General features: G+C 38.0%; 1 protein-coding gene across 1 annotated transcript; it reads right to left on the bottom strand.

Annotated features, from left to right (window-relative positions):
• Nucleotides 1-934: 934 nt before the first annotated feature.
• Nucleotides 935-23,927, bottom strand: LOC137055502 (guanine nucleotide-binding protein G(o) subunit alpha-like). The gene is made up of 10 exons (XM_067429312.1): nucleotides 23,772-23,927; nucleotides 23,535-23,649; nucleotides 21,556-21,647; nucleotides 15,443-15,535; nucleotides 14,444-14,604; nucleotides 10,953-11,081; nucleotides 10,003-10,132; nucleotides 3,295-3,366; nucleotides 1,685-1,772; nucleotides 935-1,282 (listed from the first exon to the last, which is right to left on the bottom strand). Exons 1-10 carry the CDS (start codon nucleotides 23,805-23,807, stop codon nucleotides 1,092-1,094), a joined length of 1,107 nt encoding a protein of 368 aa, XP_067285413.1. The 5' UTR covers nucleotides 23,808-23,927; the 3' UTR covers nucleotides 935-1,091.
• Between the last annotated feature and the right edge of the window lie 2,356 nt (nucleotides 23,928-26,283).

Here is a 26,283-nt window from a genome sequence, read left to right as displayed (position 1 = left end):
TATGAAGTCAAGCTCATACAGTGGTCCTAGAATAATCACAGATATGCTGTTTCATCACTGTCGCAAACAGGGCGGGGCCACACCGGCCTCGAGTGCCATGACAAGCTCCAGAAGGATAAAAGGAGTGATGACAGGTTTTCATTTGAGTCAGTTACTGCTTTGCCATTTCAGTTTAGTCATTTTATCTTTGAGTCTGATACTGTTTTTGCCACTTCAGTCCTCCCTTTTCTTATTTTGAGTCTGATACTGCTTCCCACTTCTGTTTAAATATTTTAAAATCGAGTCGGATACTGCTCTGCTATTTCCTGTTTTAAGGTTGCTCTAAGTTTCACTATGAGCTACAATCGCTATTGATATGCAGGTACCATTTTTCTATTTATATCTGGTTGTTTTGTAAAGCACTTTGGTCAGCCTAGTGGTTGTAAATGTGATGTATAAATACTTTTGTGATGTATAATGTATAAAAGGAAAGAAAGAGAGGACCAAGCCTGGGATCTGGAATCTGTATTGTAAAATGTGCTTTTGTTTATTTTATAATTAAGTTATGTTTAACATTTGCTGGTTCTAGCCTCCTTCCCTAAACAAATCACATTTCCTAGGGTCAGTTGTGGCCTAATGGTTGGAGAGTCAGATTGATAACCTGAAGGTTGTGGGTTCGATTCTCAATACCAGCAGGAAATGTCCCCTGGGAACCCCCAAAATGGCTGCGCACTGCTCCGTGTGTTTTCACCGCTCCTAATGTGTGTGCACCAACTTGGATGGGTTCAGTGCAGAGGATAAACTGAGTATGGGTTTCTACTTTTACTTTCACTTTTTATGAACAAGTTCCATTAGTGTTTGACAACCACAAAGTGCAAGTACTTACAGTCTCGTTTTGAATGGATCCACATATTTACAGATACTTTGCAGGTAAACAAATCAAAGATGGCCATAGTTAAAATCTTAAAATATATTTATTGCTTTAAAATATGGCTTTCATGATCAATTCAATAGTTTACAACGAACACAGTAACACATAAATAAAAATTTAATAAAAAAAGTTAAGAGAAGTGAGACAGCTTGAAGGTTGTGTCTGACAATAGTTCTGATGGTTAAAGAAGCGAGACAGTTTGAAGGTTGTGTTTGACAATAGTGCTGATGGTGAACTGAAAGGCAACATGTACGCTGGAGGGGTCTGTGGCGTTGGTGAAGTGAGGGTACGCCATCTTGCCTGAGCTGGCAGCACACGCCACAAACTGATCGGTCACATATTGAGCAGCACAACTCACATCACGGTCAGGACCTGCATCCCAACAAATCAATGCAAATTATAAGCAACTCAAACACACAGCACTTCAAGAGCAGCATTTACTGTGAAAATAAAAAAACAGTACTGTGCTTTACTCTGAAACATGCAACAAGTCAGACTATATATTTATATAATTACATCACAACCATTGGGATTTGATGATCACACTTAACCATATCACATTCTCACATCTATGCATTGTCAAAATTCATAAAGTTACTGGGCAACTAGTGAGTAACATCATTTCAACACTGATTTTTACATTTGAACCAGCTAACATGCTAATATGTGCATGAAGTAAATGTATTAGAAAATGTAACATTTAGCTATTCATTTTATAGGACATATCACAATTTGAATCATCATACAGTCACCAGATTGTGTGAAAAAGTGTACCTTTGAAGTCTGGCTGATAAAGTCGCAGATGTCTCCCAGAATACAGTATTTTCTCAGTGAACAGATCAATTTTGTTCATAAATAAAACCTGAAAAGGAGTTAAAAAAAAAAGAACAGAAAAAACAGCTGAAGCCAGTCAATTCCTCATCACTGCCTTACAGTCTTAATGCAGAAGAAAGTTTCCATTATTTATGAAAAATATTGTTATCAACCCAATTTTTTATAAGTGCATGAACAAACTAATACAGATAGAAATACCAAAGTGGTACAGATGGGTGTAAAGAGGTCAATCCCAAAAACTGACAGTGCGCCAATGTGCTTTGATCGTCTTCAGAAATCAAGGTTTGGGTATTAGCAGCTACCTTGTGACACGATACAATTTAATGGGTCACAATTTCACAACTGGACTGCAAATGAAACAAGTCACATTTGTCCCGAATTGCACGTCATAGAAATATCTTTAAATATATTAAAGCGGTCACGAATTGAGAAATCAAGTTGACATAGAGGTCATCGGACTATAAAAAAAATCTGTAAGCTTCAGAACTCAAAACTTTCTATTTAGTCCAAAAACAGCTTTTATTGATTTCAAGTCAACTTTATTTCTATAGCGCTTTTACAATGATGATGCTTCACAGTGTTAAACAGGACAATATTGCAACAAAATTTGATTTGGCTGTACAGTCGTTCTGGAGAAAACAGTGATGTTATCAGCTTATTTTCATTTATCATACAGTGACAATGTTGGCAGATCAGTATTATAATTTATAGAATTAAATAAGACTTTATAACATTTGTAAGTAATCCGTGAGACAAATAACAATGAAGATTAATTATTAATCACTAAATGTGTAACTGGGGTGGGATTAAATAAGTAGTCTTCTTCCCACTCCCTTTCAGGCAGATCTTGATCGTCATATTTGAATACTTTATATTCTGTTTGTGTTTTGTTTTTTGTTTTCCTTGCACTATATGACTTCAGTTATAATTTGTCTATCTTGTACTTTTTGTGCCATTGCCTGGAATAAATGAATAAATAAAAATAAATAAAAAATAAATAAATAAATAAAAAATACCTAATTAATAAATTTCATTTGGATATTTAGTTGAAAACCTTAGTTTAAATTTTAGTGTCCCCAACTGAGCAAGCCAAAGCTCCATCATAATAGAGTGACGAGAGACCGCTTCTGCAGAATCATTTCAACTGACCTACTTCACCACAACTTTGGCCCCGCCCACTAGAGTGTTAGTGAGATGACGAGGAAAGAAGAGCGATACAGGATCACTGAACTAAAAATAACATTACCTTCCAAAAAATCCTAATGCTAAGAATGTGTCATTTATTTTCAACAATGTGAGTAGAGCATGATTTGTTTCACTCTGGATTCTTTAGTATAAATCAGTCACAATTTTGCAAACAGACTTTTAACGTAAAGATATGGACCAGACAATAATGCCAAAACATGTAACCGTGTTAATTCTGATCTGTGATCAGTGATTTGATTTTGATATGTATTGATTCATGTACAGTCAGCTGTTCTTTAATGACATTAAGTGAAAATGTCAGATGTAAACAGGTTTTATACTGAAAGACAGGAAGTGCAGCTCACCAGTGAGGCTCCTTTGAAAAAAGCAGTGTTACATGTGGACCTGAAGTACTTCAGGCTTTCATGTAGATGGCTCTGTTGTAAAAACGAAACAAAACGAGTTAGAGATAATTATTTTTAAGGCATTGAAAAAAGTAGGCTTATAAACAAACTCATTCAAATGGAGGTTTATCAAAGGTAAAATATAAATGAAAATAAAAGGTCTTAAACCATGCACGGTCAGTAACTAGAGTGAAATATGTAATTCAAGTAAGGATTGATTGATTGAATAACTTTATTGTCCCCAGGGGGAAATTATTTTCCCCAGCCCTGCACTTGTTTAACATACACAACATAACCAACATAATAAAAAAAAAGACATAATACAGGAAGGGAGAGAGAAACATTAAGATAACAATCAGCGATGTCTGTTGTTAAGGTATGTGATGGCTGAGGGAATCAGGCTTCTTCTAAAGCAAAGGCAGTAGAGGCTAGATACTCATCAAGTGGATGTATGAAGTGCTTTATTGAAATTGCAATGTGTCTAATACTTTTGTTGTTAAGTTAAATATGTTGGAAGACCTATAACTTTCACAGCAATATTGGACACCTTTGTGAGTTTGGTATTGTCTTTAACAAAGCATATTGAAAAAAACCCAGAATGAATACAATAAAACTGGCTGAAAAGATTCTTTGATAAAGTAGCAATAATAATCGAGGGGCAACTATATAAAAATAGGATGCTCAGGGTAAGGGGGTGATGAATATCAGCTCTTTTGTCTGGCTCATTAAGATTCAGATGGTTATCATTACACCACTGGGCAAAGTGTGTGTGGACACTGGACAGTGGTGTGATAATGCATAATGGAGTTATCTTTGAGCAAGGCAAGATGGCTGTGCCATCAGAATATTTAAGTATTTTATGCTGGGTTATGATGATCATACAAGGATCTGCTGCTAACACCAGGGGTTGTTCCAGTTGTTCCAACACCGGTTACTCCAGCTGTGTGTAAGTTAGGTTTATATATATATATATATATATATATATATATATATATATATATATATATATATATATATATATATATATATATATATAATATTTTTACATTGCACCATTAAACCATGAGCAAATTCTGGCTGCGTCCAAAAATCCAGTCTTCGAGTGGGTACTTATTTTGAATAATTACTACAAAAGCATAGCCTAGAAATATAGACGCACCCTAGCGGCAGCAAATCTAATCTGCCCGCAAGTGTCGTCTAGGAACTCTCAATACCCTTCTGAGCTGTATTCCTCACAATCTGGACGGGCCAATCACGTCGTGTATAGAGTCGACGGGCGGGGCCATAATGACGGCCGATTTGCGTTTGCGTGCTTCTAGTAAACACAGAAACTGGGTTAAGAACACATTCTGAAAAAGGGAAGATGTGTTCGGAGTTTAGCCGACCGGATACGGTGATTGTTTAATCAATCAACAAGCTCTGCTTCGCCTTCGTAGCTCTGGTTGGTGTAGCGCTATCCTATCGCGTGCAGAGGGAGTTTGAAAGACAACCGTTTATCCGCCCCTCGGATTGAGCCCAGTCAATGGTGAGTTTCCAGACCAAACATCTTGATGTGGCTCTGGCTTGTCAGGCTAACAAAAGCACTGATCTGAATTGAATAAAGTACCTTAGAGACAACACAACAGCAGTTCAAAGTACTAGGCACAGCTAGACAGACCTTTTTTCCTCAAATATTATAAACCGCAACATAAAAACACCCACACACTTTTTGCTACTGTGGAGAACCTAACAAACCTCCCAAGTCCCATTCCCAGTAAATTGCTCTCAGAAAGCAAATGCAATGAGTGTCTCCTTTTTTGCTTTCTCACAATTTCAGAAATTAGTCACCACTGAAAAACTGTGTCAGGCTTTCTGGGATGGTCCTCAAATGCTTCAGGTCATACTTAGAAGGGAGACTTATGGTCACCTATACTCACATAATAACCTCTGAGTGGACATCCATGACATGTGGAGTCCCACAAGGGTCAAGTCTTGCAACACTTCTATTCAACCTGTATATACAGAGAGTGCAGAATTATTTGGCAAGTTGTATTTTTGAGGATTAATTTTATTATTGAACAACAACCATGTTCTCAATGAACACAAAAACTCATTAATATCAAAGCTGAATATTTTTTTAAAATAAGTTTTAGTTTTTAGTTTTAGCTATTTTAGGGGGATATCTGTGTGTGCAGGTGACTATTACTGTGCATAATTATTAGGCAACTTAACAAAAAACCCATTTCAATTATTTATTTTTACCAGTGAAACCAATATAACATCTCAACATTCACAAATATACATTTCTGACATTCAAAAACCAAACAAAAACAAATCAGTGACCAATATAGCCACCTTTCTTTGCAAGGACACTCAAAAGCCTGCCATCCATGGATTCTGTCAGTGTTTTGATCTGTTCACCATCAACATTGCGTGCAGCAGCAACCACAGCCTCCCAGACACTGTTCAGAGAGGTGTACTGTTTTCCCTCCTTGTAAATCGCACATTTGATGATGGACCACAGGTTCTCAATGGGGTTCAGATCAGGTGAACAAGGAGGCCATATCATTCGATTTTCTTCTTTTATACCCTTTCTTGCCAGCCAAGCTGTGGAGTACTTAGACGTGTGTGATGGAGCATTGTCCTGCATGAAAATCATGTTTTTCTTGAAGGATGCAGACTTCTTCCTGTACCACTGCTTGAAGAAGGTGTCTTCCAGAAACTGGCAGTAGGACTGGGAGTTGAGCTTGACTCCATCCTCAACCCGAAAAGGCCCCACAAGCTCATCTTTGATGATACCAGCCCAAACCAGTACTCCACCTCCACCTGGCTGGCGTCTGAGTCGGACTGGAGCTCTCTGCCCTTTACCAATCCAGCCACGGGCCCATCCATCTGGCCCATCAAGACTCACTCTCATTTCATCAGTCCATAAAACCTTAGAAAAATCAGTCTTGAGATATTTCTTGGCCCAGGCTTGTCGTTTCAGCTTGTGTGTCTTGTTCAGTGGTGGTCGACTTTCTGCCTTTCTTACCTTGGCCATGTCTCTGAGTATTGCACACCTTGTGCTTTTGGGCACTCCAGTGATGTTGCAGCTCTGAAATATGGCCAAACTGGTGGCAAGTGGCATCTTGGCAGCTGCACGCTTGACTTTTCTCAGTTCACGGGCAGTTATTTTGCGCCTTGGTTTTTCCACACGCTTCTTGCGACCCTGTTGACTATTTTGAATGAAACGCTTGATTGTTCGATGATCACGCTTCAGAAGTTTGGCTATTTTAAGACTGCTGCATCCCTCTGCAATATATCTCACTATTTTTGACTTTTCTGAGCCTGTCAAGTCCTTTTTTGACCCATTTTGCCAAAGGAAAGGAAGTTGCCTAATAATTATGCACACCTGATATAGGGTGATGATGTCATTAGACCACACCCCTTCTCATTACAGAGATGCACATCACCTAATATCCTTAATTGGTAGTAGGCTTTCCAGCCTATACAGCTTGGAGTAAGACAACATGCATAACGAGGATGATGTGGTCAAAATACTCATTTGTCTAATAATTCTGCACTCCCTGTACTGTCACTGAGCCAAATAATGAAAAATAACAATTGCTTACCACAGCTATGCAGATTACACACAGATCTACTTAGCACTATCACTTAATGACTATAGCCCCAATGACTCCCTGTGCAAATGCATTGATGAAGTTAACAACTAGATGTGCCAAAACTTTCTTCAGTTAAACGAAGAAAAAAACTAACGTCATTGCATGAAATTCTCAAGGTGAATGCATACCTTAACTCTGGGGGTCAAACAACTAAAAAATCAAGTCAGGAATCTTAATAATCAAAGCCAAAGCAATAACTAAATAAGAATACTACCATCTCAAAAATATATCAAGAATTAGATGCTTTGTTTCCAGACAAGACTTAAACTTGTTCATGCTTTCATCACCAGTAGGGTGGACTATTGTAAAGGACTCCCCACCAGCCTCCCCAAAAATACCCCATTAGACAGCAAAGCTTATACAGAACCAGAAAATATGACCATATCACACCAGTCCTCAGGTCTTTACACTGGCTTCCAGTTATATTTAAGATCGATTTTAAAGTATTACTACTGGTATTTAAAACACTTAATGACCTAGGACCTCAATACATTTCAGAGCTGCACATAGAATATAACAGATTTCTTTGATCAGCAGGATCAAGTCAGCTAGAAATACCAAGAGTTCACTCAAAGCAAGGAGAGTCTGCTTTTAGCTATTTTGCCAGCCGCAGTTGGACCGGCTTCCTGAACAGATCAGATGTGCTCCAACAGTAGCCACATTGAAATCCAGACTCAAAACACATCTGTTTAGCTGAGCATTTACTGAATGAGCTCTGTGCTTTGTCTGAACTGCTTGCACTTTATTGTATATTTAAAAGTTTCAATTTAACCCTGTTTTTATTTTTGGTTTTATTTTTATTTTTTCTGAAGAGGAAAAAAAGGCGGGTGGTTGGGCTGGCTCTGTGGTAATGCAGCGCAGCAAGACGTTTCTGGAAGATAAATTGAACTGTGTGGGTGATTGATCGGAGAGTGGACTGAAATAGTCCAGCTCTGCCAGCCGATTTTAGGTGAAAGATCGGATCTGCTGGAGACGTCTGACAAATTATTTAGGCATGTGAAAGAAATCCACAGAGAAAGAGATCAAAAGTATGCGGAAGTCCCAGAGCAAGTGGGGAAAATAATTAAATATAAGCTGAAATGTTTTACCAGATGAGAAGTCTATCATTTTTTACTCTTGTAATTACTTTTATAACGGTTTTAATTTACATTTTTTATTTTGTGATTATTTTAATCACCTTTTCTGTGTAACGCAATTTGAATTACCATAGTGTATTAAATGTGCTATATAAATAAACTTGCCTTGCCTTACAGGACTGTTAAAAGAAAAACACGTACGTTCTATATAGTATTAATGTGTGTAGTATGAATGTAATCCAGATGTACATCATCCATGTTGTATTTATCACTTGATCTACTAGTGCCAGCTATGTAGCGTCGCAGCTATTCATAAATCCTCTCCCAGGGCCTCGTGGGATAGTAAAGTGAACTTCAGAAACTAGCCAGAAGAAGGAGGTCATCAGAGGACTGTTTGCCTACTTTTATGTGTAGACATACTTTTGTCACACACTGTTTTCAACTACTATATATTAGGGAAATATGCCATTTATGACACCTCATACACAGTGGTGAACACGTCGGGAGTGAAGGAAGGCCGTGTGGTCCAATCAAACTGAAATTTTTTTTTCTTCAAACTTCTCTAACTAAAAGAAGTCAATGCTGGTTCTGATAGAAAGGTGTCAGAATACACAGTGCATTGCAGTTTGTTGTGTATGGGGCTGCAGACCAGTCAGGGTGCCCATGCTGACCCCTGACCCCGCCGAAAGCTCCAACAGTGGCACGTGAGCATCAGAACTGGACCATGGAGCAATGGAAGAAGGTGGCCTGATCTGATGAATCAGGTTCTTTTACATCTCATGGATGGTTGGGGGTGTGTGTGTGGCTTCTACATGGCCCCAGGATGCACTATGGGAAGAAGGCGAGCCGGCGGAGGCAGTGTGATGCTTTGGGCAATGTTCTGCTGGGAAACCTTGGGTCCTCCATCCATGTGGGTGTTACTTTGACACGCTCCCCCTACCTAAGCATTGTGTCAGACCATGTGCAGTCTTTCATGGAAACGGTATTCCCTGGTTTTGACTCTTTCAGCAGATAATGCTTCTGCCACAAAGCACAAATGGTTCAGGAATGGAGGAGCACAACAACGAGTTTGAGGTGTTGACTTGGCCTCCAAATTCCCCAGATCTCAATCCAATCGAGCATCTTTGGGAAACAAATCTGATCCATAGAGACCCCACCTCGCAACTTAAAGGATCTACAGCTAACATCTTGGTGCCAGATACCACAGCACAGCTGGATTCTTCTTAACTGCTTATATTAAGAAGACATATATTAAATTCAGTTGATTCACATGCATTGATAATCATTTTCTTCTATCTGCCTACTCAAACTCTTTCTGCAGTAGCGTCTATTCCTGCCTTTCGTAAATGCGTTTAAATGTAGGATGTTTCATAATGATCTCTTAATCTTCAGCAGAAAAGAGAATTGTATTAACGCTCTCGTTAGCTTCATTCAACAGCCTAACAAACTTAAATGACTTTTAGCGGCTCTTTGAACCCGATCCAAACAGTGTCTCTGTGTGCATACTAAATTAAATTGAATACATTTTTCAAAAACAAATGGGGCAACCAAATTAAGTGCAGAACGGGTTATAAATGAGCTAGTAGAGTTGGTTTGCTTATAGTGTGGATTTTAAGAAAGAACTTATGAATGACTGGTGCGACCCGATCCTAAACACCAGAAAGAGCCTAGCGTTTTATCCCTACCTTATCTGATAGCAACCATTTAATTTAGGGTCTATACACACACACACACACACACACACACACACACACACACACACACACACACACACACACACACACACACACACACACACACACACACACACACACACACACACACACACACACACACACACACACACACACACACCATTCAGTTTGTCAGATCTTAGCTAAAGCCTGTGGGGCAATGTGACAAACTTTTTCTAGATTGTTTCTGTAACACTGAAGATCCAGCATGCTACTCACCGTGGAATGATTTTCATCGAGGTTTTGATCGTACCCACTAAGAGCCACCATGAACAGCACTGTCTGGACATTGTCAAAATAACTGTACCACTTCTTTCTTTCTGAACGCTGGACACCAACATCGTACAACCTGTAAACAAAAGATTATTCATATAATAGTACTTCACCACAAGAGCAGTATAAGCATTATAGCAAAATAACTTGAAAGCATAGGAAGAATGGCCGTATTTATTTGCATATTTTGTATAGAAACCAAGTGATACCACAGATTAACAATAAATCCCTTTGAGAAAACTCACAGCAGGATCCTACACAATGTGCTTCCTTCCAACAACTTTTCATACAATACAACAGCCTGTTCCTCACAAAAAGCCATCATATGACTAGCAAACAGAAAACATGGAATAGAGTGCATGTGTCTTAAGGATAATTTTGTTGTTGTTGTTGATCCTTTTTAGCGCTAACGGACCCTTTCAATGCACTGAAATGAGCAACATAAACAATCTGCTAAACACCATCTGTTGTTAGTCAGTAACAAAACTGAAAATAGACAATGAAGAGATTTTTGGGGTGAACTGAAATGTTCAAAGTTAGTGAACTTGTGGTTTGTGGTAAATCCACCACAAGCCAATTCAATTTGACGATATCCATAGGCACAATTCTGTGCCGTCTCCAAACACACACACCTTTAAGCTGGCAAAGATAATGGGAGATGACAAATTGGAGCCCAATCAAGATCCTATATGAGAATGGATGAGTGAAATGAGATTTCAAAAACTCCTCAGAATATTATTTGGAAACACTTTCTACTAAATCCATGCTTATAAATAAGTATAAATGAGGTTATAATTCATTTTAAGTCAGTATGAGTAGCCGCTATGATACTACTATTGATACTATTATCATAGTCGCTATGATACTACTATTGTATTGTTTAGGTATATGTTTACCTGTAGACTGAGTTGTTGACTCTGAACTGGGTCTCAACGACCCCCCGGGTCCTCACTCGAACTCTGAGAACATCGGTTTCAGTGGGGATGTAGTTGGGCGCGATGATATGACTTATGTTCTCAAAGAAACTAAATATGTGGATGGAACAGATGGAGGAAACAAAAACAAAATCAGACAACATGCTTAGTTCATAACTAATCCACAACCATAAACACTTACTAGAATTAAAAGGTGCCCTAGAATGATTTGAAACAATATGTTAAATTGTTCTCTGATATCTACATACAGGGTATTTGGCTTATTTAAGGGCAAAAATTGCCCAGATACAGTTTTACAGGTCCATTTACAACCCTATAAATTGTCTCTAGGATGTAATGCGTTGTTTTTGCCTTATTTGAAAGGGTCATGAATATTAATGTTGAGCTCTGCTCTGATTGGTTTGTTTCAGCAGCTCACAGCAGTTCAGTTGTTCAGCTCGTAAGTGCTAACTGTCCTGACAGAACACAGACCGACTGAAGGACACTTTAAGCAAAACATCTCAAATGGAAATTGATAAAATGCAGCTTACTTGTTTATTGGGTATTTTCAGATCATCCGTGCACGAGAAAGAGCTTGCGTGTTTGCGGTTGCCATATTGCAGTAATTAAATCCCCAAAACAGAGCTTTTCTGTTAAAAGAAACCAGAATAGAGGGAATGCACGTGACGTCATCTTCAGCTGGAGTGACTGCGATTACGCCTTGCTGATGCTGAGTGGCAGAAAGACTGAGAGACAGCATTGGTTTACAGCGCAAATGCAGCGAAAACTCACAAAACCAGGCCCGGCGCCAGAAGGGGGGTAGGGGGAGGCTTGTCCACGGACCGCATAGACATCGCCATTCTGAGCTTGAGACGGACTTGATAATAGTGTGTAATTTTCTCACTCAAACCACTGCCAACTCTGCCCATAACTGCTTGTCTGTGATCTGTAATCCTCTGTAAGAATTCGTAATAATTGCATATTATCGGCGAAAAGGAGCTAGCAAAAGATCCAGTGTGTATCTGTATTTGCACTCATCAAATGATTACATTTCCAACGTGTTTTCGCCTCGGTGAGTAACGTAGCCAATCACAGACATGTTTGTGGACTTCTACAACGGAGAATCACAGGCCAATCACAGGTGTTCAATTTGGAATCACTCACCGCTCGAGCGTTTGTCCAGGCGCTGAGTTCAGTTAAACACGCGCAGCAATCCTCTGTGAGTGCAGACATTGTGAAAATAAGAGATTCGTTGTATACCAACGTCACTGCGGAACTTTGTGAGATTGCGTTTATTGAATGAGTGACAGCTTTTAGTGAATATAAAGTATATTACCACCACTACACGCTTCAAAACACGGACCCATCCACATATACATGCGGGATTCACTTGAAAACTGTGATGAATGACAGTTATAAAGATTCTTGTCGAAATGAGGCTCCTAAAAATGTCAGGAAAACACGATTCCTGGCTGCATATCATTATCCATGGATCACTGAATCTTTGATAAGTTGTAAGGATCGTTTGCTCTACTCGTGTTTTCCTCCATTAACTCCAGTCACGCAGCAGCTCTTCTGCCACTCAGCCCGGGCTGAGGGGGCGTGTTACGGCGGGAAAGTGACGTCGATGCATTCCCTCTATTGCCCAATCTGGCAACCATATGCACGCAAGCTCTCTCTCATGCACGGAAGTAAGCTGCATTTCAGCAATCTCCATTTGAGATGTTCTGCTTAAAGTGTCATTCAGTCTCCATTTCAGACATTTTTCGTCCATGATATTGCATGTTTATATAACGTTAGTCACAATGTAGGCTACGCATGTAATGTACTCAGAACAAGCATGCGAAAACATCATAGGCCTACTTCAGTTCTCAAAAATATAAATATATAACTTATATTTTTACTAAATGAATAGCCTTGTCAAATGTCGTTTTAACTTATATGGTGGAAAAGGTGACGTTTGCTAGAAGGATCGAGTGAACCCAGCATATCTACGTTTGTTGTAATACAAAATAATATTACCCTTTGTCATTAAACACACTATTTAGTTTGGTATGGTACTTGGCGTTTCCAATTGTTACTGTACTAGCATCTTGCGTTATCTAGACAATGCGGTCTCTCTAAGAAACTTTCAATTTAATCAGAAATTGTTTTAACAGTCAATAAGTGGATAAAATCACTACTTACTGCTTGCAGGAATATAGTTGCCCCTTTTCTTCAGTTTAATACGCTGAGCGAAGCTTGCTTGAAATGGGCCGAACAAACGAATGATTTTGAAATAAATTGTTGTGGTATCCGATTATAATAAACCTCAACCATGACTGTTGACATATAAACAACAGTCCCCTGCACAGCCTAAACATGACGTGTGTCATGAGAGCCGTTTTTGCTATCCTCAAGTATCGTTTGATGATTCGGCTGCGTCAGTTCCGCCTGACAATGCACATGTTCGGACAGATGCAAATGTTGGGGGCGTGCATATAAATGATACCCAACACTTGCATCACGGTTGGCCTTATGTTGAGAAGCACTTTTTTTTCTGTGGTGTTTTTGATTTACGAGATTTACATAAGAAGTAGGAGGCAATGGTGTTTGAGATGTCCATGTACTGAACTCTTATTATTTCACTATGGCAAGGTTAATTCAATTTTCCATTCTAGGGTACCTTTAATGTTCTCTTTCCTGCATTTCACCTTTGCCTCTTGTGTGCGCTAATCCGGCTTATACTGTAAACTTGGCATTGTGCACAAAAAAACCTTTTATGACAAGTCACTTGTGATGTTCTTCATTTGTTGCTTTGGATAAAGTCTCTTGATATAACAGTCTACTAAATTAATAAATCTAAAACAATAATATGTTGTTGAAATGTAACAATTCAATAACATGCCAAGTTAAAATTAGAAAATGAGTTGGTCAAACACGAACATTTCATTCAAAAGTTTTATAGTTTCAAATAGCAGTTTATTAGTCCTATTTCTTTAAGGCATTTGAGATGAGAATCTTATGATGGTAAAAGTTTATTCCAGGATTCATTATCTCTTTACTAGATGGTTATTTTATTTAAAACCAATTGATGTTCTGTAGCTTCAGGTTATATGATATTTTCATATTAACCATACCTTATCCTTCATGATGTTTTTAATATGCTTTAAGAAAAACCATGTGCAAATGTATAAGTCTTTTCTCCTTAAAACTGCAGTGAACCAAAGACCGTTTTAAAAACACGGCTTGAAATCTCCAATGTTTCTTAGGCACAAACTACCTTGTTGTAACCAATCACGTCAATGTGTGGGCGGGCTTTACCATATATTGCTACGTTACTCTTAAGCAGGGGAGTCTCAAGAGAAGGTTATCCCACTATATTTTTCTGTTGATATGAAAAACCTGGTACACATATAGCGGGTTCTAACATTCAAAGGCGACTACAGCCTCATTGTGTACTGATAGAAAAACAGAGCGGCAGTAATACTCACTATAGAGCCGAGTCATTGAGCTGGAACTCGTGTCCTCTGGCCACTGCTGCCCTGAAACCCAGATCTCCCCACAGTCTGCAGAACGCATGAGCCACAAACGGCAGCAGCTCCAGATCCTCGCCTACGCAACACTCGCACGAAAGAACGGCACGGGCATGGGACTAAAGAATACAGGATACAATCTAATCAGTCTGTGGTTGTCAAAACTTTTCAACATGGCCAGGTCATAAGCTTAAAAATAAATGTTACTAAAATTGGAAAAGGAAACATAACATCTTTGCAGCATTCAACTCACCCAGCTTTGGGCATATTGCTTAAAGGGTTAGTTCACCCAAAAATGAAAATGAGATATTTCTCTGCTTACCCCCAGTGCATCCAACATGTAGGTGTGTTTGTTTTTTCAGTAGAACACAAATGAAGATTTTTAACTCTAAACGTTGCTGTGTGCCAGTCATATAATCCAACCTTACCAGCTTTGCATCACAGAAATAAATGATCATTTAATGTATAATAAATAGAAAATCAATTATTTTAATTTTTAATAATATATCACAATATTTTTTTCTGTATTTTGGGTCAAATAAATGCAAGCTTGATGAGCAGAAGAAACATTACAAATAGTAATATGTCCAAACTTTTGGCCTGTACTGTATGTGCTGGATGCGCTGGGGGTAAGCAGACAAACATCGAATTTTCATTTTTGGGTGAACTATCCCTTTAATAATGTGACTTAAAAATAATTTGATGCTCACTCATTGTCAAAGGTCATGGTGCATCCATAAAGCTACCTATACTCCCTTGGCGAATAAATTGTTGCTTGTTTTTATAATATTCTATGCATTACATTCTTGCATTATTTGGATTCTGAGAGGTTAGAAACATTTTAGTGTAGGCAGATAGTGGTGAGATATTAATGAGCAAATACAGCATTTGGGTCTAATAGATCTATGATTGAGGCAATGATCATAGTGCCTGATTATGGATAGTTGTGTGCCTCACCTTGTTCTTCTTGTTGGCCAGATTAATGCGCAGCATTCCCATGCCATGCAGCACAAACTTCATAGATGTCAGCAGGTTATCCAACACCGCAGGCTGTATAATGGTAAGAAAACAAAAACTTAAATACAAAACAAAGCATTTGGAAAATACTACAACACAGCTATGCAAAGTAAATGACTAATTACAGCATAGTCCAGTACGGTTTATGAATCATAATACAAGCATAACATAGTACTTTCAGTATTTCAGTAAAGGACAAAACATGGCCGTAATAGTTAGACATGCTATGAATGTTATGTTATGAATATTTAACGTCTAACATTGCTAAAGACAGCACAAACGCTTAAGTTATGTTTGTTATCAAATGTTGCTTAAGTTTTATTTAAAAATTTAAACGGGTTTTCCTGTTTTTTTGCCAAGATTATATAATTCAACATCAGGCTGAAGTAGGGCCCAACTTTCTATCTTTTATGTCCTTTCAAAATGTTTTATGACGTAATATGCAAGTTATGAACAGTGGCATGTGGCGTACATACAGGTCCTTCTCAAAAAATGTGCATATTGTGATAAAGTTCATTATTTTCCATAATGTAATGATAAAAATTAAACTTTCATTGCACACTAACTGAAATATTTCAGGTCTTTTATTGGTTTAATACTGATGATTCTGGCATGCAGCTCATGAAAACCCAAAATTCCTACTTCAAAAAATTTGCATATTTAATCCGACCAATAAAAGAAAAGTGTTTTTAATACAAAAAAAGTCAACTTTCAATTAATTATGTTCAGTTATGCACTCAATACTTGGTCGGGATCCTTTTGCAGAAATGACTGCTTCAATGCGGCGTGGCATGGAGGCGATCAGCCTGTGGCACTGCTGAGGTGTTATGGAGGCCCAGGATGCTTCAATAGCGGCCTTAAGCTCATCCAGAGTGTTGGGTCTTGCGTCTCTCAACTTTCTCTTCACAATATCCCACAGATTCTCTATGGGGTTCAGCTCAGGAGAGTTGGCAGGCCAATTGAGCACAGTAATACCATGGTCAGTAAACCATTTACCAGTGGTTTTGGCACTGTGAGCAGGTGCCAGGTCGTGCTGAAAAACCAAATCTTCATCTCCATAAAGCTTTTCAGCAGATGGAGCATGAAGTGCTCCAAAATCTCCTGATAGCTAGCTGCTTTGACCCTGCCCTTGATAAAACACAGTGGACCAACACCAGCAGGTGACATGGCACCCCAGACCATCACTGACTGTGGGTACTTGACATTGGACTTCAGGCATTTTGGCACCTGTACCTGTAGCCCATTTCCTGCACACGCCTGTGCACGGCGGCTCTGGATGTTTCTGCTCCAGACTCAGTCCACTGCTTCCGCAGGTCCCCCAAGGTCTGGAATCGGTCCTTCTCCACAATCTTCCTCAGGGTCCGGTCACCTCTTCTCGTTGTGCAGCGTTTTTTGCCACACTTTTTCCTTCCCACAGACTTCCCACTGTGGTGCCTTGATACAGCGCTTCTTGATACAGAAAATTTATTTCTGTGTCTTCCCCTCTCGCTTGAGGGTGTCAATGATGGCCTTTTGGACAGCAGTCAGGTCGGCAGTCTTACCCATGATTGCGGTTTTGAGTAATGAACCAGGCTGGGAGTTTTTAAAAGTCTCAGGAATCTTTTGCAGGTTTTTAGAGTTAATTAGTTGATTCAGATGATTAGGTTAATAGCTCGTTTAGAGAACCTTTTCATGATATGCTAATTTTTTGAGATGGGAATTTTGGGTTTTCATGAGCTGTATGCCAAAATCATCAGTATTAAAACAATAAAAGACATGAAATATTTCAGTTGCAGTGCAATGAATCTAAAATAAATGAAAGTTTAATTTTTATCATTACATTATGGAAAATAATACATTTTATCACAATATGCTAATTTTTTGAGAAGGACCTGTATATGTAAACTCATGTTGCATGCACTAATTTGATGTTTACAAAGTTTCCAAGTTAAAGGCTGTTATTTGCTTTAAGGCAATAAATATATGATGCATGTGTATGTTACGGTGGAAGACAAAGGTTTTATTTTATATTGTATACTTTTTATTCATATAACTATTATGCCTATTAACATGTAGGGTTATTTAGTAACCAGTAAAATGTGTTGGGGGAATTAGGGCATAGAGAAAATATGTGTATTAGCTTTAAATTAGGGAAGAGGAGAGACTGGATTAGTATTTGACACCTGCTGACCTCTTCACATGACCCAAGAGGTCATCATACACCTAAATTGAGGGGGTTCGGGTGTGAAGGAGTATAATATATGGCGATGTTTTTGAACTGTTGTACCGTCTGAGAAAGTTAGAAGGGTAGAGTTTTGGCCTTGAAGGTCAAAAAATATATAAAACGAGAAAAGTCATGGTTGGGGCAGTACGGGTTGTTGTAAAATGCAATCTACTGTCACTAAACTGTAGGACAGGTTTGATATTAAACAGTGTTATTAAAAACCGCATTAAAGGTGCCCTAGAATGAAAAATTGAATTAACCTTGCGATAGTGAAATAAGAGTTCAGTACATGGACATCACATACTGTGAGTCTCAAACACCATTGCCTCCTACTTCTTATGTAAATCTCGTGAATCAAAAACACCATGGAAAAAAAGTGCTTCTCAACATAAGGCCAACCGTGACGCAAGCGTTGGGGACCATTTTTTATGCATGCCCCCAATATTTGCATCTGTCCAAACATGTTCATTGTCAGGCGGAACTGACAAAGCCGAATCATTGAGACTGCAGTTAAATTAGACACTCGAAGATAGCAAAAACGGCAGCTCTCATGACATGTCATGTCATGTTTAGGCTGTGCAGGGGACGTGAGGACTTTTCATATGTCAACAGTCATGGTTGAGGTTTATTATAATCGGATACCACAATAAATCGTTTGGTTGTTCGGGCCATTTCAAGCAAGCTTCGCTCAGCGTCTTAAACTGAAGAAAGTGGCGACTATATTCCTGCAAGCAGTAAGTAGTGATTTTATCCACTTATTGACTGTTTAAACAATTTCTGATTAAACTGAAAGTTTCTTAGAGAGACAGCATTGTCTAGATAACGCAAGATGCTAGTACAGTAACAATAGGAAACGGCAAGTACCATACAAAACTAAATAGTGTGTCTAATGACAGGTTAATATTATTTTGTATTACAAAATACAACCGTAGATACGTTGCTTGCAGATCGTTCACTCGATCCTTCTAGCAAACGTAACCTTTTCCACCATATAAGTTAAAACAACAGTCATTTGACAAGGCTATTCATTTTGTAAAAATATAAGTTATATATTTATATTTTTGAGAACTGAAGTAGGCCTATGATGTTTTTGCATGCTTGTTCCGAGTACATCACAGTCACTGCATAGCCTACATTGTGACTAACGTTATATAAACATGCGATTTTGTTGACGAAAAATGACACTAAGCAGAACATGTGAAATGGAGATTGCTTAAATGCAGCTTACTTGTTTATTGGTGTTTTCAGATCATCCGCATGCGAGAGAAAGGAGGTTGCCAGATTGGACATGTTTAGGCAAAACACAGCATGTGTTCTTTTCACAGAAAAGCTTTGTTTGGGGTTTTAAATAACTGAAATCTGGCAACTGCACGAACACAAGCTCTGTTAAGCAAGTAAGCTGCATTTTATCAATCTCCATTTGAGATGTTCTGCTTAAAGTGTCATTCTGTGTTGTGTCAGGACGGTCAGGACTCATGAGCCGCTTCACTGAATGGCTGTGTGCTGTGAGCTGCTGAAATAAGCCAATCAGAGCAGAGCTCAACATTAATATTCATGACCCTTCCAAATAAGACAAAAACAACGCATTACATCCTAGGGACAATTTATAGGGTTGTAAATGGACCTGTAAAACTGTATCTGGGCAAATTTTTGCCCTTAAATAAGCCACATACCCTCTATGTAGATATCAGAGAACAATTAAACATATTGTTTCAAATCATTCTAGGGCACCTTTAAGCTGCAAAAGAGACGCTATTCCCCAGGTGGCTTTCTGTGTGCATGCTTCGAGTCCGAGCCAAATATGGATAAGCAAATTGACTTCATGTACAATACAGTACTAAATGTGTGCACAAATGTCAAAAAAGTAATAATGAAAACTTGTCTTAAATCAACACACAGTTGAGAAAAAAATGCATGTGTAAAGGTCCTTGCACACTGAGTCCGAAATATTTGCATGGGATTTTTTATCGTATTAGCCATCCTAAAGATTTGTCATGCACTGAAACCTTGGACACTAAGTCAAATGCATGTTAACCCCGTTGCAAAAACATGACAAAAATGGTCAAGTCTTTAAGCAGTAAGGATGATTTTGCGGTCCTCTCTCTTCTTAAAAAAAGAAAAAGAAAAAGGAAATATTGAGTCTATCCAATCCTGAGACTGCATAGAGAGGAAGGACAGTCCCACCTCGTCAAGCAATTCAAAGTTTATTTCAGGATGTCAGTGACTGACTTTGATGTTGTAGCCATATATTAAAACCTTGTTTGTCATACACACATAGTGCTGTGAGAAAGTGATTCGTCATTCTGGATTTTGGCGTCTACTTGTATGATGGATCTAATTGTCAAAACACCTCTCAAAATGCTTGCTGAAAAACAGAAAATTTAACATGATCTGATTTTTTTAAATGACAGTTTGAGGCAGTGTGTAAACGTGATTGACACAACATGTCATACTTATTTCTTAACACATGAACATTTCAGACAAGTGTGCAAGGACCTTAACAGTATTATTGGAGCCATGCATAAGCTCTTAAAGTGACAGTAGCCTAATGTCTCTGCAGCAAGCTGTCATTAAAGGGTTAGTTCATCCAAAAATGAAATGTATGTCATTAATGACTCACCCTAATGTCGGTCCACACCCGTAAGACCTCCGTTCATCTTCAGACACAGTTTAAGATATTTGATATTTAGTCCGAGAGCGTATCTAAGTGTATGCACACTATACTGTCCATGTCCAGAAAGGGAATAAAAACATCATCAAAGTAGTCCATATGAGACATCAGTGGGTTAATTAAAATCTCTTGAAACATTGAAAATACATTTTGGTCCAAAAATAACAAAAACTACTTTATTCAGCATTGTCTTCTCTGCTTGGTTCGTTTTCAATCCTCAAATAAAGATTCAAACAGTTATGAATCAGCGTATTGTGCATGATTTGGATCGCCAATGTCATGTGATTTCAGCAGTTTGACACATGATCTGAATCATAAATCAATACACTGATTCATAACCGTTTGAATCTTTATTTGAGGATTGAAAACAAACCAGGAAAAGAAGACAATGCTGAATAAAGTCGTAGTTTTTGTGATTTTTGGAACAAATTGTATTTTCAATGCTTCAAGAGATTCTAATTAACCCACTGATGTCTCATATGGACTACTGCGATTATGTTTTTAATGTTTTTATGTTTTTATGTTTTTTTGCATACACTTGCATACGCTCTCAGACTAAATATAAAATATCTTAAACTGTGTCTGAAGATGAACGGAGGTCTCACGGGTGTGGAACGACATTAGGGTGAGGAGTTAATGACATCAATTTCATTTTTGCTTGTGAACTAACCCTTTAAGACAATCAAACAACAATTAAAAAACAAACAAAAAAATCACTCACTGATCTTGACTGAATAACTTAAGTTGCTGTAATAAGTATTAATCTATACAGTAAGATTATGCAGCGTTATTTTACATTTGATTGTTCTAGCTGACTGTTTACTTGTCTTATGTAATTATTTTGAGGCCTGTTTTCTTACATTAGCTAACCTAGTATTAGTTTTTGCTGAAGCATTGGGAATTTTGAAATTTCACTGATATTTAAAATTATTCATTGTAAAATAAGACTTTGATCACATCACCCCCACCAATAATAGGGTTAAATAATTAATAGGGTTCAATATTGACAATTTTTTAGTTTTGCAATAATCGTGAAGCCCAGAAGTTCTAGTGTTGAAACCTTATGCAACTCAAGAAATAACTATTACCACAAGAACCTGACAGAAACCTGAAAACATAACACTGATAATTTTGCCATTATATCTCACCAACAATAAATTCCAAGGCTAACAACCACACCTTGAAGCTGATGAGCTCTTGTTTGTTGAAGCCATGGCTGTAGATAATTTTCATCTGTTTGACTAAAGTGCTTTTGCCGCTCTCTGGAGTACCTATATGTTTGGATGAAATTATTGCAGAGCACAGCAGTATATGAATAACATGCCAAAAAAACAAAAACAAAAAAAAACAGTCAAAGCCATTAGATCGTTTGGTTTATAAGTAAAAAAAACAAACAAACAAAAAAACACTACAAACATTGGTAATCTAGTCGGATCAATACTGGGCTCAAATAGAGAAGTATTTCACTGTACAATTTTGGGCCTTTAATGCAGTTAGGCACTCATGACAGTTTTAACTGACCAAAACTGTGCTGTGGAAGATTTCACAAATACAACTGTCTTGAGCCAAGAATGTTCTGGTTAGATGACCAGTTTTTATAAACTAATTCATCTAATGCTTTTGACCGTATTCATTGGCACTGCCTGTATGTCATTTTTACACAAGGAAAATGGTAAAGAGCAGAAACAAAGAAACACAAAATGTGACTCTGAAAGTTCAAAAATCAGGCTCAATGTAAATTTTGTGTGTTTATTGGAAATAGACATTATGAAGTCAGAATGCCTTTTTCACACTATATTGCCAACAGGTGTATAAAATCAAGCTCTAAGGCATGCAGACGCTTCTATAAACATTTGTGAAAGAAAGGGCCGCTCTCAGGAGCTCAGTGAACTCAAGCGTGGTGCCGTGATAGGTTGCCACCTGTGCATTAAGTCCATTCCTGACATTTTATCACTACTAAATATCCCCCACTTAACTGTTAGTGGGATTATAACAAAGTGGAAACAATTGGGAACAACAACAACTCCCAAAGCTTGCCAAGAAGTGTTAGGCCACGTCAAATCAGAGAGTGGGGTCAGCGCATGCTGAGGGTCACAGTGTGCAGAAGTCGCCAACTTTCTGCAGAGTCGATAGCTACAGACCTCCAAACTTCGTGTGGCATTCAGATGAGCTCAAGAATGGTGCATATAGAGCTTCATGGAATGGGTTTCCATGGCCAAGCAGCTTATCCAAGCCTTACATCTCCAAGTGCAAAGCAAAGAGTGGGATGCAGTGGAGTAAAGCAGCCGTCACTGGACTCAGCAGTGAGCAGTGAGATGTGTTCTTTGGAGTGACAAATCACACTTCTCTGTCTGCCAATCCCATGGACTGGTGGTTTGGTGGTTGCCAGGAGAAAGGCACTTGCCTGGCATTGTCCCAAGTGTAAAGTTTGGTGGAGGGGGGTTATGGTGTGGGGTGGTTTCTCAGGGGTTGGGCTTGGCCCCTTAGTTCCAGTGAAAGGAACTCTTAATGCTTCAGCATAGCAAGACATTTTGGACAATTTCATGCTCCCAACTTTGTGGGAACAGTTTAGGAATCGCTCCTTCCTGTTCCAACATGACTGCGCACCAGTGCAAGGTCCATAAAAACATGGAGTTTGAAATGGAGGAACTTGACTGGCCTGCACAGAGTCCTGACCTCAACCCGATAGATCAGCTTTGGGATGAATTAGAGCAGAGACTGAGAGCCAGGCCTTCTCGTCCAACATCAGTGCCAGACCTCACAAATGCACTTCTAGAAGAATGGTCAAAAATTCCCATAAAACACACTCCTAAACCTTGTGGAAAGCCTTCCCAGAGAGTTGAAGATTAAGAATGGGATGTCATTAAAGTTCATGTAAAGGCAGGTGTCTTTTGGCAATATAGTGCATTTCTGACCAGCGGACTTAGCCAGGGGTTTATGAGTGCTTGCTTAATAATCAGTTAGCCTAATAAGTGCTTTACTGAAACAAAATAAAATAATAATAATGATGATAATTCACAAATCAAGAAGGTCAAGATTACACTGGTAACATTTGGAGCTATACAGATTATAAAATTAAGAATCATGATGAATGTTTTATTTTAGGTCATGTGTTCACAGATTGCATATTGTGATCAATTAAATTGTGCTTGCATTACCCAGTATCAAGACTCTGTGCACGCGCAGCTCGCGCTCTATGAGAACACTCTGATTGCAGGATGTTTTCTCTTCATCCTTCGGTTTCATACACTTCTGCAGAGCCCCGAGACAAGCCTAAACACACACACACACACACACACACACACACACACACACACACACACCACCCGACAACTCGTGAACTGCTGCTCATATCAGCGCCGCCTTTTTAAAGTATAACTCCATATTTAACTTACCTGCAGGGATGTGGGAAAGTTAAAACTTCGAAACATTTTAAATCTATAGAGTTAAAATCGTGTTTAAAACGCCAGACAGGTGATATTTGGTCCTCGTTGCACTACACCTGTTCAAACTGCGTTTCGGGGACGTGACGTCACAGGACATAATTGGGGACTTTTTTAATTCGGCATTTTAAAAAAAATCGCCATGAAAAACAATTTTTTTGTGTGTGAAACGGCTCCTCGGTCAAAAAAAAAAAAAAAAAAAAAAAAAAAAAAAAAAATATATATATATATATATATATATATATATATATATATATATATATATGCATATTATTGTTCCATACTTAAGTTTGTACATTCATATTCTTTAATTTAGTTCACTATATATATATATATATATATATATATATATATATATATATATATATATATATTAAATTGAAGAATATGAATGTACAAACTCAAGTAGGGAACAATAATATGCATGTGAAAAAAAATATTATGCTATAAAATAAACACCAGCATATTTAGTACAATAAACAAAAGCAAAATATTGCAAGGACAGAAAAAAAATAAATGAATAAATAAATAAAATAAAACATTGAAGCATTTACAAAATAATTCGGACAAGTAAATCTGTCATTCACTTGTCGGAGTAAAAAAATTGCTTTTCCGGAAAAAAATAAAATAAAAAATTTGTTGGTGTTGTGTGTTGTAAATATAACTTATTCTGAAGCAATGTTCATTGTTCAATCAGATTCTAAATGTTTAAATCTGTATATCTGTGATATTTTTTTACTATTAGTATAAGGGCATTTTTCCCTTATCTTATTAAATATAGGCTATGCTTCAGCTTTAATTTATACTCTTAAATGTGATCAATAAATTAAAATAGAATATATAAAAGACAATATGGTTGTTACCAATCAAATTAAACAATTTACACTGAAAAAATACAACTGCAGTAAATAATGTTATGAGATTGTTTTAAATATGTGTTTGAATATACAATAAGAAATGGTGGAAAGAATGTTTAAACATGAAACTAAACCGCCAGCAGGTGGCGGCAGGTGACCGTCTGAATGAGTGAGTCAATTGAGTCGATTCGTTGAAACGAATGATTCATTCAAGAATGAGGCAGTCATTTATGAATAATGAATATTGAATCTTTGATTTTTTGATTCAACCGATTCATTCAAAGTTTTACAACAAAAAGGTTCATAGTAGTACCTTAAGTAGACTACTCTAAATATGCACCTTTTAGAGTACTGCCCCAGTGACTAGCTACCCTAAAGGTAGAATTTTGACACTTCTGTTTGTGTGTAAAGAGGGCTTACTGTTATAACACTTGCTTTTATGTATACAATAATAATTACCCATAGAAATAATAACATTTAATATAATTGACAATGTACTGCCCCCTTGTGGGAAGAGTAATTTACGTTTTGAGTTTCTTGTGTTTTGTCCGCTCAGAGCTTCCGTAGCTCAGTTATTCTACTAACAATCCTACAGCAAGTCGATCTCCACAGTGTTAAAGTCTGTAAATCATTATTTTGGTCCCTGGGAATTATCTGTCGGTAAGTATTTATTTGACAGTGATCTTAGCTTCCTTTATATTCTAAAATTTGTAATTTTAGCATGTTTTCTATTCGTAATTTGTAAGGAAATATGTGGTGCCAGTACTGTTAGCTTCTCTATGGCATTTTTCATGTATATTAGCGATCGTGCTATTCTCAGGCTAATGCAATCGTTTTTTGAAGCTACTTATTTTATATTTGCATTGTATATTCTACTTATTGAGATTGTAATATGCCTTCTCTTTGTTTCTGTATGTCAAAGTTTTACAGTCTTTCCAGTAAAACACACTAACACAGCAAGATGCTTCCTGGTTCTCTTTTGGAGACTGTTAGCTATCTGTAAAGCTAGTTCACAAAATCTAGTGAAGGCAGAATAGTAAAAAGACAGATGGAAGGTCAGCCAAAAGTCGATACAGAAGACAACACTGCTGTCCCGGATCGCCAAAGTACATACAGCAACGATGGTGACCTGTGGGTAACAAGATCGTTTCAGCATCTCATGTGCCAGTCAGCGGTCACGTGCCAGTCAATGGTCCAATGCAAGCATTTTGGCAGCAAAGGCATGTGCTAAAGCAGCTGCCGCTCAAGCACAGGCATCATACGCTGAAAGAGAAGCAGAGGTGGTAAAAGAAAAACCCCACATCGAAGCTTAAACTACAAAAAAGAAAACAGAGCTCTGTGCTGACCTCCTCAAACTGCTTCTACAGAGTGCAGCTGCCAACGCCGAAGCAGAGGTCCTAGAGGCAGCAGCTGTGGATGAAGGTGGAGATACCTGGTTTCCAAAAAACAGTGACAACGTCATCGAACCCATACCGGTTGCACCTCCGCCAGCTAATATCAGCTTTGACTACGCACAAGCTACCGTACAAGTGCTTCCAGATGTTCAGCGAGTAAAGTACAGTGGTGATTTTGTGCAAAATAAAGTCAAAGAGCGCAGCATACAAGAC

This window comes from Pseudorasbora parva, chromosome 2 (assembly GCF_024679245.1).
Source record: "Pseudorasbora parva isolate DD20220531a chromosome 2, ASM2467924v1, whole genome shotgun sequence".
Taxonomy (NCBI): domain Eukaryota; kingdom Metazoa; phylum Chordata; class Actinopteri; order Cypriniformes; family Gobionidae; genus Pseudorasbora; species Pseudorasbora parva.
Note: the sequence above shows the minus strand (reverse complement) of the source record. Positions and strands in the feature narration are given on the sequence as shown.

What these genes read in the sequence shown, in the direction of transcription:
- LOC137055502 (XM_067429312.1), bottom strand. Translation starts at nt 23,807, where the DNA reads ATGTTTCGAAGTTTTAACTTTCCCACATCCCTGCAG. An exon ending in GCACAGAGTCTTGATACTGG is followed by an intron (nt 21,648 to 23,534) that starts GTAATGCAAGCA and finishes CCAAACATATAG; the next exon opens with GTACTCCAGAGAGCGGCAAA. An exon ending in TTATCAGCCAGACTTCAAAG is followed by an intron (nt 1,283 to 1,684) that starts GTACACTTTTTC and finishes GTTGGGATGCAG; the next exon opens with GTCCTGACCGTGATGTGAGT.